This window comes from Neoarius graeffei, chromosome 15 (genome assembly GCF_027579695.1).
Source record: "Neoarius graeffei isolate fNeoGra1 chromosome 15, fNeoGra1.pri, whole genome shotgun sequence".
NCBI lineage: Eukaryota > Metazoa > Chordata > Actinopteri > Siluriformes > Ariidae > Neoarius > Neoarius graeffei.
The window spans coordinates 73,262,808-73,275,422 of record NC_083583.1 but is presented as its reverse complement, the minus strand read 5'-3'; the positions used below and the strand labels follow the sequence as shown (position 1 = coordinate 73,275,422).

The window sequence follows — 12,615 nt, the reverse complement described above, 5'->3', positions numbered from 1 at the left end:
CTTAAAATTAAGAGAGATGTTGTAAATGTGTAGTATACACAGTTTTTGTTCATCTCTTGGCAATAGCAGTTTCTGATGCTTTCTATCTCTCTGTGCACTTACCGTTAAACCAACGCCACCACACACACAGTAAACTACTTAATCTGAGGCAATGGCTCTATAAAATGCACAAAAGAGTTCAAGAACAAAACAGCAGCCATGAAATTCAACCATGATTTGACTCTTAAGAAAATTATATGGAATTAGATTTACAGAGCCGTTAATATGGCTGTTAAAAATATAAACTCAATCATCCATTAAAACTACACAAACCCGTCAGTTCAGACTAAAGAAGCAGTTTGACATATGATGCCAAAAATAGAAAAATGAATTAAAGAGATCATTGAATCAAAAAACTCCTGATAATTCAGGCATTGGTTGCTTATTTAAAGTATTTACAGTAAAACAGCTGTAGCATCCTCAACCTTTACCTTTTTGGCCCAGTTTAGAAAACTAATAAACATTTTCCTCAGTATTTATCATCACCATCATCATAGTTTATGATTTACAGTGAGACAAAATGTGTTAGTGTTCAACTTCATCAAAAATTTCTAGGGTTACATGAAAAATGCAAAAAAAAATTTCTGCCGTTCCACACTTTATTTTTTTTATGGATGTCATCCAGATGTGCAGTACATCTCAGTGAAAGATATTCTGAAGACAATACTCACCGGTACAACATGGAACTATGAGATCTGAAACTCACCCACTGCTGAGTTCATCAGCATGTGCATTCTTGGCCAGCACATCGCCGTCGCTCACATAGCCACTGACGTCAAGCTCGAGTTCCTCTCCACCCCGCTCTCCCAGCTCAAGCCCACAGATGGCGCTGCTGCGTGCTGCTAGCTGCCTGCGCAGAGGGGTGGAGTAAAGATAGCGTGTGTGACCCAGGGCAGGCCCGCCAGTGCCTCCATGTGCCGGATATCCATTTCCTGGTGAGGGGGCGTCGCCTGCCTGCAGCCGTGGGCTGGACGGGCCAATCCGATTGGTCCAGGAGAGTGGCGCAGCACGAGATGACCGAAAACCACGAGTGTTCATTTCCGTGGTGATGCCACTATCAAACGTTTCTAGAGCGCTGATGAAGACCACAGTTAGATTAGAGACAGGATTTGATGGAGATTTATAGTACAGTACTGAGGGGAAAAGTTCTGAAGATAGTAGCATATAATAGACTGTATATACACTCGGTTTATTAGGAATGTAGCACAGTACTGACTTTATATTCAAGTACAAAATACAGTGGTGCTTGAAAGTTTGTGAACCCTTTAGAATTTTCTACATTTCTGCTTACATATGACCGAAAACATCATCAGATTTTCACACAAGTCCTAAAAGTAGATAAAGAGAACCCAGTTAAACAAATGAGACAAAAATATTATACTTGGTCATTTATTTATTGAGGAAAATGATCCAATATTACATAACTGTGAGTGGCAAAAGTATGTGAACCTTTGCTTTCAGTATCTGGTGTGACCCCCTTGTGCAGCAATAACTGCAACTAAACATTTGCGGTAACTGTTAATCAGTCCTGCACACCGGCTTGGAGGAATTTTAGCCCGTTCCTCCGTACAGAACAGCTTCAACTCTGGGATGTTGGTGGGTTTCCTCACATGAACTGCTCGCTTCCGGTCCTTCCACAACATGTCCATTGGATTAAGGTCAGGACTTTGACGTGGCCATTCCAAAACATTCACTTTATTTTTTCTTTAACCATTCTTTGGTAGAACGACTTGTGTGCTTAGGGTTGTTGTCTTGCTGCATGACCCACCTTCTCTTGAGATTCAGTTCATGGACAGATGTTCTGACATTTTTCTTTAGATTTCGCTGGTATAATTCAGAATTCATTGTTCCATCAATGATGGCAAGCCGTCCTGGCCCAGATGCAGCAAAACAGGCCCAAACCATGATACTACCACCACCATGTTTCACAGATGGGATAAGGTTCTTATGCTGGAATGCAGTGTTTTCCTTTCTCCAAACATAACACTTCTCATTTAAAGCAAAAAGTTCTATTTTGGTCTCATCCGTCCACAAAACATTTTTCCAATAGCCTTCTGGCTTGTCCACGTGATCTTTAGCAAACTGCAGACGAGCAGCAATGTTCTTTTTGGACAGCAGAGGCTTTCTCCTTGCAACCCTGCCATGCACACCATTGTTGTTCAGTGTTCTCCTGATGGTGGACTCATGAACATTAACATTAGCCAATGTGAGAGAGGCCTTCAGTTGCTTAGAAGTTACTCTGGGGTCTTTTGTGACCTCACTGACTATTACACACCTTGCTCTTGGAGTGATCTTTGTTGGTCGACCACTCCTGGGGAGGGTAACAATGATCTTGAATTTCCTCCATTTGTACACAATCTGTCTGACTGTGGATTGGTGGAGTCCAAACTCTTTAGACATGGTTTTGTAACCTTTTCCAGCCTCATGAGCATCAACAACGCTTTTTCTGAGGTCCTCAGAAATCTCCTTTGTTCGTGCCATGATACGCTTCCACAAACATGTGTTGTGAAGATCAGACTTTGATAGATCCCTGTTCTTTAAATAAAACAGGGTGCCCACTCACACCTGATTGTCATCCCATTGATTGAAAACACCTGACTCTAATTTCACCTTCAAATTCACTGCTAATCCTAGAGGTTCACATACTTTTGCCACTCACAGAAATGTAATATTGGATCATTTTCCTCAATAAATAAATGACCAAGTATCATATTTTTTGTCTCACTTGTTTAACTGGGTTCTCTTTATCTACTTTTTGGACTTGTGTGAAAATCTGATGATGTTTTATTTATGCAGAAATATAGAAAATTCTAAAGGGTTCACAAACTTTCAAGCACCACTGTATATAACACACTTTAACAAATATTTTCAAAGCTCTTAAAAGCTTAATTTTCAGGATTAAAATGATGAAGTTTAATAAACAGTGGCGTGTAGGATAGAGGAATCTCCCTCTCTGATGTTCTCTGAAGCTGCTGAGGGTCACCTCCTTTAACGGCCATAATGACTGAACCAAGTATCTCAGGGGTGTCCAAACTGATCCATAAAGAGCCATGTGGCTGCAGGTTTTCATTCCAGCCATGCAGCAGCACACCTGATTTGGCTTATTCAATCAACTGACACACCCACCCTTTAATCAAGGGTGGGTGTGGCTGCAAGTATTTGACTGTGTGAAGACAGTTCAGTTGATTGAATGAGCCAAGTCAGGTGTGCTGCTGCATGGCTGGAATGAAAACCTGCAGCCACACGGCCCTTTATGGATCAGTTTGGACACCCCTGAAGTATCTCATCTTATCTCATTATCTCTAGCCACTTTATCCTGTTCTACAGGGTCGCAGGCAAGCTGGAGCCTATCCCAGCTGACTACGGGCGAAAGGCGGGGTACACCCTGGACAAGTCACCAGGTCATCACAGGGCTGACACATAGACACAGACAACCATTCACACTCACATTCACACCTACGCTCAATTTAGAGTCACCAGTTAACCTAACCTGCATGTCTTTGGACTGTGGGGGAAACCGGAGCACCCGGAGGAAACCCACACGGACATGGGGAGAACATGCAAACTCCGCACAGAAAGGCCCTCGCCGGCCACGGGGCTCGAACCCGGACCTTCTTGCTGTGAGGCAACAGCGCTAACCACTACACCACCGTGCCGCCCCTGAACCAAGTATTTCTCCATATATTACACCATTATACACAGTATCATGGCTTAATCTTTGTTACTTCACCCACTATGGAGTAAGCGGGGCGAAGTATTGTTTTCGGTCAGCTTTCTTTGTTTGTTTTTTTTAAATGATATTATGGGAAAACAGCTGGATCAATCTTCATGAAACTTTCAGGGTAGATGCGCATTGGTCTCAAATAGAACCTCCAACATTTTGAGGGTCATCCGGTCAAGGTCACCAAAAAGGTCAAAATCATTTTTGTTGTGGCTCCTGCCTCATATAGAGGCGCGAGCCATTACGTAATCGTGCTGTAAGAATGTAAGTGTAACAGTCACGCACTGCACATGCACGTGTTCCGATTAAAATGGCCAGTGAGTGTATACAATTCGGCTCACTATTTGAAATAAACAGATTAAAGAAATCACTTTCAGACATGTTTATGCTTATTACAGAGGGAAAGTGCGTTCTACTGAGCTCTAGCACCAGGCCATTTCCGGGAAATAAGGGTTTCGGTCATGGCGACAGTGTGTGCATGTCAGCCTCAGTTCGGAGATTTCAGTTTCGAAAACTACAAGAGGTAAGAGTAGAGGTGGACAGTAACGAAGTACATTTACTAAAGTACACTTTGAGTATCTGTATTTACTTGAGTATTTTTTTTTTTGGAAACTTATGACTTTAACTTCACTACATTTGAAAGACAAATATCGTACTTTACACTCCACTACATTTCTATCCAGGTCCTCGTTACTCATTACTATGAAGCAGCTTTGAAAGTGGATGTTTTTTTCTTGTCTTCTCTAAAATGTGATGGTTTTTTCGCAGGTGACACTGAGAGCCGATCAGTAATCACTAGGGTCACATCACATCCATAGACTGTATAAAATCAAGTTCAGTGATCTCTCAGCAGCGTTATTTAACACGATCAGTTGATGGCAGAATGGAAGGAGGCGGTTCTTCTGGGGAACGTTTCAGACTCTTCCATTCATGAAAGGAATGATGAGTCGTTTTGTTTTAAATGTTTGCTGTGTTTGCCTAAAACGGAGCAAATCACAGCCTACAAAAACTTGCCGTCCGACCTGCGGGAGCATATTGAGGTCTGTAAAAGTTTTATTCCAAGAGAAAGCTTGTAATGACGTTGTCTGTGCTTTTAGAGCTAGCGATAACGCTGCAATAGCTATGCAGGCTGGCTCGTCAAATGACTTTCAATGGATTTGCTCACCAAGTCGCCATCGCCTTGTCCATGGCTAACAATAACACATACAGCGGGGCAAAAAAGTATTTAGTCAGTCACCAATTGTGCAAGTTCTCCCACTTAAAAAGATGAGAGAGGCCTGTAATTTTCATCATAGGTACACTTCAACTATGAGAGACAGAATGGGGGGAAAGAATCCAGGAAATCACATTGTCTGATTTTTAAAGAATTTATTTGCAAATTATGGTGGAAAATAAGTATTCGGTCAATAACAAAAGTTCATCTCAGTACTTTGTTATATACCCTTTGTTGGCAATGACAGAGGTCAAACGTTTTCTGTAAGTCTTCACAAGGTTTTCACACACTGTTGCTGGTATTTTGGCCCATTCCTCCATGCAGATCTCCTCTAGAGCAGTGATGTTTTGGGGCTGTCGCTGGGCAACACGGACTTTCAACTCCCTCCAAAGATTTTCTATGGGGTTGAGATCTGGAGACTGGCTAGGCCACTCCAGGACCTTGAAATGCTTCTTACGAAGCCACTCCTTCGTTGCCCGGGTGGTGTGTTTGGGATCATTGTCATGCTGAAAGACCCAGCCACGTTTCATCTTCAATGCCCTTGCTGATGGAAGGAGGTTTTCACTCAAAATCTCACGATACATGGCCCCATTCATTCTTTCCTTTACACGGATCAGTCGTCCTGGTCCCTTTGCAGAAAAACAGCCCCAAAGCATGATGTTTCCACCCCCATGCTTCACAGTAGGTATGGTGTTCTTTGGATGCAACTCAGCATTCTTTCTCCTCCAAACACGACAAGTTGAGTTTTTACCAAAAAGTTCTATTTTGGTTTCATCTGACCATATGACATTCTCCCAATCCTCTTCTGGATCATCCAAATGCTCTCTAGCAAACTTCAGACGGGCCTGGACATGTACTGGCTTAAGCAGGGGGACACGTCTGGCACTGCAGGATTTGAGTCCCTGGCGGCGTAGTGTGTTACTGATGGTAGCCTTTGTTACTTTGGTCCCAGCTCTCTGCAGGTCATTCACTAGGTCCCCCTGTGTGGTTCTGGGATTTTTGCTCACCGTTCTTGTGATCATTTTGACCCCACGGGGTGAGATCTTGCGTGGAGCCCCAGATCGAGGGAGATTATCAGTGGTCTTGTATGTCTTCCATTTTCTAATAATTGCTCCCACAGTTGATTTCTTCACACCAAGCTGCTTACCTATTGCAGATTCAGTCTTCCCAGCCTGGTGCAGGTCTACAATTTTGTTTCTGGTGTCCTTTGACAGCTCTTTGGTCTTGGCCATAGTGGAGTTTGGAGTGTGACTGTTTGAGGTTGTGGACAGGTGTCTTTTATACTGATAACGAGTTCAAACAGGTGCCATTAATACAGGTAACGAGTGGAGGACAGAGGAGCCTCTTAAAGAAGAAGTTACAGGTCTGTGAGAGCCAGAAATATTGCTTGTTTGTAGGTGACCAAATACTTATTTTACCGAGGAATTTACCAATTAAGTCATTAAAAATCCTACAATGTGATTTCCTGGATTCTTTCCCCCCATTCTGTCTCTCATAGTTGAAGTGTACCTATGATGAAAATTACAGGCCTCTCTCATCTTTTTAAGTGGGAGAACTTGTACACTTGGTGGCTGACTAAATACTTTTTTGCCCCACTATAGCTAGTTAACTTGGACACTGTTAGTTAGCATATAAAAACGGAGTTACGGTAACATGAATAACGTCAACTTATCTGAAGTCCTTTCAGAAATATATGTTTTAGCATAATCTTGCCAAATAAACAAAATGTAGAAATCTTTCTTTTCTAGTAACGTTAGCTACCCAATATGATTTCGAGTTTGAGAAGAGTTTGTTTGCATGTCAGGTGTACCCCACCTCTCTCCCATAGTCAGCTGGGATAGGCTCCAGCTTGCCTGCGACCCTGGACAGGATAAGCGGTTATGGATGGATGGATGGATGGATGGATACATGCGTGCACAAACACCAGAGCTGGGTCAGAACACTACCATGCTGCTTTGTGGGGGTGTTACAATTAAAAAAAAAAAAGACAATGGTTCTTTTTCAGTTCAGTTGTGTTTCATTTTGTAACGTTCTACCAGGTGTTTATTCTACAGGTTCTACAAGTTAGTCAGTAAATCCAGTTGGTTGCTTCAGAGGCATTAGGTATTATAAGCATTGTGGCAATAATACAACAATGCACTGACAGAAAATGTACTTTTAATCCTTAAATATTTTTAAAAGCAAGTACTTCAGTACTTTAACTTCAGTAAAATTTTGACTGGAGAACTTTCACTTGTATCGGAGTCACGTTTAACCAATGGGATCTGTACTTGACTTAAGTACTGAAATTGGGTACTTTGTCCACCTCTGGATAAGAGTAGAATAATATAAAGTACAGACACTTGGTATATTTTACTTCTGTGATTTTTAAATTGTTCATTTTTGGATTATGCTTCATTTTTGTGGCTACTGACTCAGAGAGTAAATATATATGCTCTATGGACATGGGATCAGAAAACTATTTTATTTATAAGCAGTAGCCACATGTACCCACAGGGTACCTTTTTTTTTTTTTGCGATATTTTCCTTCATGTTCATCATAAGTGCAACCGGGCGAGGTTTGTTTTGCCTGGCAACACTTGTTAGATGTGTAATTCACTTTCAGTTTGTGAAGCAGGAGTTTAAATACTGTTATTTCCTAAGCACAGCTGATTTCAGGTCATCTGCGCTATCAGCAATAGACATTACTGTATTAATACATCACTGCCATCTACTGGATACATTATGAACTGCAATAACAACCTTACCTAAAATTATAATCATAACTGATTTTAAGGGTGAGAATGAGTACTTGAACGACTAATTAATATTTATTATGACAATGTGGCAATCAAAGGTCATGTACAGTGGATATAAAAAGTGTACACACCCCGTTAAAATGATCGGTTTTTCTGATGTAAAAAAAAAAATGAGACGACGATAAATAATTTCAAAACTTTTCCCACCTTTAAAGTGACCTATAACCTGTACAATTCAACTGAAAAACAAACAAATCTGTTGGGGGGAAAACATAAAAAATAAAAAAGGTACAATAAGCTGGTTGCATAAGTGTGCACACCCTTAAACTAATACTTTCTTGAAGCACCTTTTGATTTAATTACAGCATTCAGTCTTTTTGGGTCAGAGTCTATCAGCCTGCCACATCTAGACTTGGCAATATTTGCCCACTCTTCCTTGCAAAAGCGCTCCAGATCTGTCAGATTGCGAGGGCGTCTCTTGTGCACAGCCCTCTTCAGGTCACCCCACAGATTTTCAATTGGATTTAGGTCTGGGCTCTGGCTGGGCCGTTCCAAAACTCTTTTGGGGTCATTGTCATGCTGAAAGATGAAATTTCTCTCCATCTTCAGCTTTCTAGCAGACACCTGAAGGTTTGGGGCCAAAATTGACTGGTATTTAGAACTGTTGATAATTCCCTCCACTTTGACTAAAGTCCCTGTTCCAGCTGAAGAAAAACAACCCCAGAACATGATGCTGCCACCACCATGCTTCACCGTGGGTATGGTGTTCTTTTGGTGATGTGCAGTGTTGTTTTTGCACCAAACATACCTTTTGGAATTGTGGCCAAAAAGTTCAATCTTGGTTTCATCAGACCATAACACATTTTCCCACACGCTTTTGGGAGAGTTGATGTATTTTTTTGCAAAATGTAGCCGGGCCTGGATGTTTTTCTTTGACCCTACCTCATAGTCCAGACATATGGAGAATACGGGAGATTGTTGTCACATGTCGTACACAACCAGTACTTGCCAGAAATTCCTGCAGCTCCTTCAGTGTTGCTGTAGGCCTCTCGGCAGCCTCCCTGACCAGTTTTCATCTAGTCTTTTCATCAATTTTGGAGGGACGTCCAGTTCTCGGTAATGTCACTGTTGTCCCATATTTTCTCCACTTCTTGATGACGGTCTTCACTGTGCTCCATGGTATATCTAATGCCGTGGAAATGTTTTTGTCCCCTTCTCCTGACTGATACCTTTCAACAATGAGATCCCTCTGATGCTTTGTAAGCTCTCTGTGAACCCTGGCTTTTGCTGGAGGAGCAACTGAGTAAATGTCTGAACTTTATTTGGGGTTAATCAGAGTCATTTTAATTGATGGCAGGTGTGAACCCAAAAAGACTGAATGGAATAATTAAATCAAAATGTGCTTCAACAAAGTATTAGTTTAAGGGTGTGCACACTTATGCAACCAGCTTATTGTACGTTTTTTATTTTTTTATGTTTTTCCCCCGAACAGATTTGTTTGTTTTTCAATTGAATTGTACAGGTTATAGGTTACAGTAAAGGTTGGAAAAGTTTTGAAATAATTTCTCATGGTCTCATTTTTTTACATCAGAAAAACCGTTCATTTTAACAGGGTGTGTAGACTTTTTATATCCACTCTAGTTGTATTTCTATTGTGCTTTAATTTGCTATTTTGAATTGAGTCAATTTAATAAAAAAACAATAATTCCAGTGTTTTGATTAAAGTGATGTACTCTCCTGTAAAGAGAAGGATATGCTGACTGAGCATTCATCTGGGATGTACTGTTCATTTAAAGGCTGTTTCACATCTGCAGAATTTAGTCCATTTGAATTGAACCCTGGTGCAATTTCCTGTTTCGGAGTGGTTCGTTTGTGCAGGTGAGAACACGAACATCGCTCGGGTGCAAACCAAAACAATTCAAGTGTGGCTTGATTGCAGTGGGAAAGTGATTCTATCTAACTGAAATGATCTAACTGCACAAAGTGAACCAAACAGGCTGCTTATTCTGGGTTGGAGGCGACACTGTGGGAGATAAACTTCCACCGAACACTGATGTGCTCGATTTTACTGACTATGTATGTGTACGTCATAGCGTTTTAGTCTTTTCCCAACGTAACTCAAAAAGTAGTGAAGGGATTTTGATGAAATTTGGTGTACAGCCTTAGTCTTATCCTAGGTTCAAGTGATTTTGATGTTGATAATATGTGGCTTGGTGGAGGTATGCACTTTACCCAGTGCCCTTCTAGTTAAACATTAATTTGCTAAAACACTACTCTTTCCATTGGCATTACCCAAAAGACAGTGCTTAAAGGAACAGTCCACCGTACTTCCATAATGAAATATGCTCTTATCTGAATTGAGACGAGCTGCTCCGTACCTGTCCGAGCTTTGCGCGACCTCCCAGTCAGTCAGACGCGCTGTCACTCCTGTTAGCAATGTAGCTAGGCTCAGCATGGCCAATGGTATTTTTTGGGGCTGTAGTTAGATGCGACCAAACACTTCCGCGTTTTTCCTGTTTACATAGGTTTATATGACCAGTGATATGAAACAAGTTCAGTTACACAAATTGAAACGTAGCGATTTTCTATGCTATGGAAAGTCCGCACTATAATGACAGGCGTACTAACACCTTCTGCGTGCTTCGGCAGCACATCGATACGGAGCTCAGATATCAATGCGCTGCCGAAGCGCGCAGAAGGTGTTAGTACGCCTGTCATTATAGTGCGCACTTTCCATAGCATAGAAAATCGCTACGTTTCAATTTGTGTAACTGAACTTGTTTCATATCACTGGTCATATAAACCTATGTAAACAGGAAAAACGCGGAAGAGTTTGGTCGCATCTAACTACAGCCCCAAAAAATACCATTGGCCATGCTGAGCCTAGCTACATTGCTAACAGGAGTGACAGCGCATCTGACTGCGTCTGACTGACTGGGAGGTCGCGCAAAGCTCGGACAGGTACGGAGCAGCTCGTCTCAATTCAGATAAGAGCATATTTCATTATGGAAGTACGGTGGACTGTTCCTTTAACAATATTCCTGTATTTGCTGCTAAATAAAAACGCATACGTATTATACCTCTGCTCGCACCTGTGCGTGATCTGCGTCCCCCGTAAGCTGGACATGGTTTCTTCCAGATTCTGTCGAAGGTCTGCAATATTTTTGACTGTCCTGAGTCTCCTCGTCTCAGGATCTTCACCTGATCAACACAGATCAGAACCAAGAATGTCAATAATCAATCCTGTCACTCTTCCTCTCTTTCTGTTGATATAAGTATCTATCTAAACATACCCACCTGATAAATCTTCAGCGGACGTCTGATTGGTTTTGCTGAAGCTCCCTGACTCTCCGGTGCGTCCTGTGGAGCCTGTTTCTATGGTCTCATCCCCATCTGTCTGAGATCTGGAAAGAGAAAAGGGTGCGCACGTGTGTGTGTGTGTGTGTGTGTGTGTGTGTGTGTGTGTGTGTGAGAGAGAGAGAGAGAGAGAGAGAGAGAGAGAGAGCTCTTACCTATACATGAATGGTGCTACAGTGGCTGTGTTTGGGTGGCTGTACTGCTGCTGAGGTTGAGGAAGCTGCACACTAACTGTGTTGCTTGCTGTAGATTGTGTAGTTCCTCCATTACCCACTGAGGTTACGCTGTGGTTCTGATGACCTTTGCCCTCTGTAGACGTGAGACTGGAAGAGGAAGAAGAGTGGCGGCTGTCTCCATGGAAACTGACTCCACTGCTGAGCCTCATGCTACGTGGTCTTTCATTGTCTTTGCCACAGAGTGGCACTCCTGAGCTTTTAGCTGTGCTTTTACTTCCTGGTTTAGGGATTCCGCTATGCGTGGAGGCGGAGCTATCTTTTTTGGCGCTGGTTTTGCCTCCTTTGGGAATGAGGCTAGCAATTTTAGAGGTTCGTTTAGGCTCTGTAGCTGCTATGCTAACCTCACTTCTGGTAGTCACCTCCTCTGTGGTTACTGCTTCTTTACTTGCTGCCTTTTCAAAAGTGAACATTCGTTTAGAAGTCTCCTTTCCTTTATCTTTGTCCTTCTCCTTCGCCCGCTCTTTTTCTTTCTCACTGTCCTTTTCCACACTTTTCACTGAGCCCTTTTTAGCTGTTAGCGCTCGACTAAAGGTGCGCTGTGCGATCCCCTTCAGCGCCATCTTTGGGCTGCTGCTTGTCACTCCGTAGCCGTTCGCTTCCTCCAGGGGCTCAGGAGCTTCTGCTTTCTCCGACATGAGTGACATTTGGGCAGCACCCTCTGGAGGTGTGGAGGATTTAGAGCCACTTTTACTGTTGAACAGTTTGAGTTTTTCCAACATGGATTTCTGTGACAGGGATTTGGGAGGTGGGTCAGTGGGAAGTGCCTGTTTGGAAGGGACTTCCCCTTTAAGTGGGGAAACAGTGGAGGTAGACGTATTTTTGGCACTCAGAGATTTGCTCCTCCAGGGTTTGCTGCTTGAGTTGGGCTGAGGGATGGCTGAGCAGAAAGTGGCAGAGGAAGTAGAGGAAGATGGCACAGTGCTAGTGATGGTGGCTGCCAATGACGATGGAGCGTGCTCGGTCATGTTTGAAGGTTGGGAAGCAATGCCGTCTAATGATTCTGGAAGAATTAAATAGACTTTATTTATTCCCATCAACATAAACATCATCATCATCATCAAGCATCACTGAACACAGGAAAAATCAACACTAACAGAATAAAACAGCTATTCAAGTAGAAAAATACACCACTCTTCACAACATGAGCCTCAAGTTCTTTCATGCATCATTGGTAACGATAACATTTTGGTCAAGGTTGCAGTGGATTCAGAGTCTATTGCAGGAACACTGGACGCAAATGCAGGAGAATACACCCTGGATGCGACGCTGGTCCACTGCAGGGCACAACACACACACGCGCATGCACATACA

At 42.4% G+C, this 12,615-nt stretch overlaps 1 protein-coding gene across 1 annotated transcript in view; it reads right to left on the bottom strand.

Moving 5' to 3' along the window:
* The window catches only part of nav2a (neuron navigator 2a), a 229,138-nt gene that overhangs the window by 129,265 nt on the left and 87,258 nt on the right, over positions 1 to 12,615 (bottom strand). Inside the window, exons 8-11 of the mRNA XM_060941848.1 lie at positions 11,224 to 12,304; positions 11,009 to 11,115; positions 10,804 to 10,912; positions 746 to 1,114 (exon numbers count right to left, since the gene is read on the bottom strand). Coding sequence (XP_060797831.1) covers positions 746 to 1,114; positions 10,804 to 10,912; positions 11,009 to 11,115; positions 11,224 to 12,304 — 1,666 coding nt within the window. The remainder of the gene's footprint in view (positions 1 to 745; positions 1,115 to 10,803; positions 10,913 to 11,008; positions 11,116 to 11,223; positions 12,305 to 12,615) is intronic.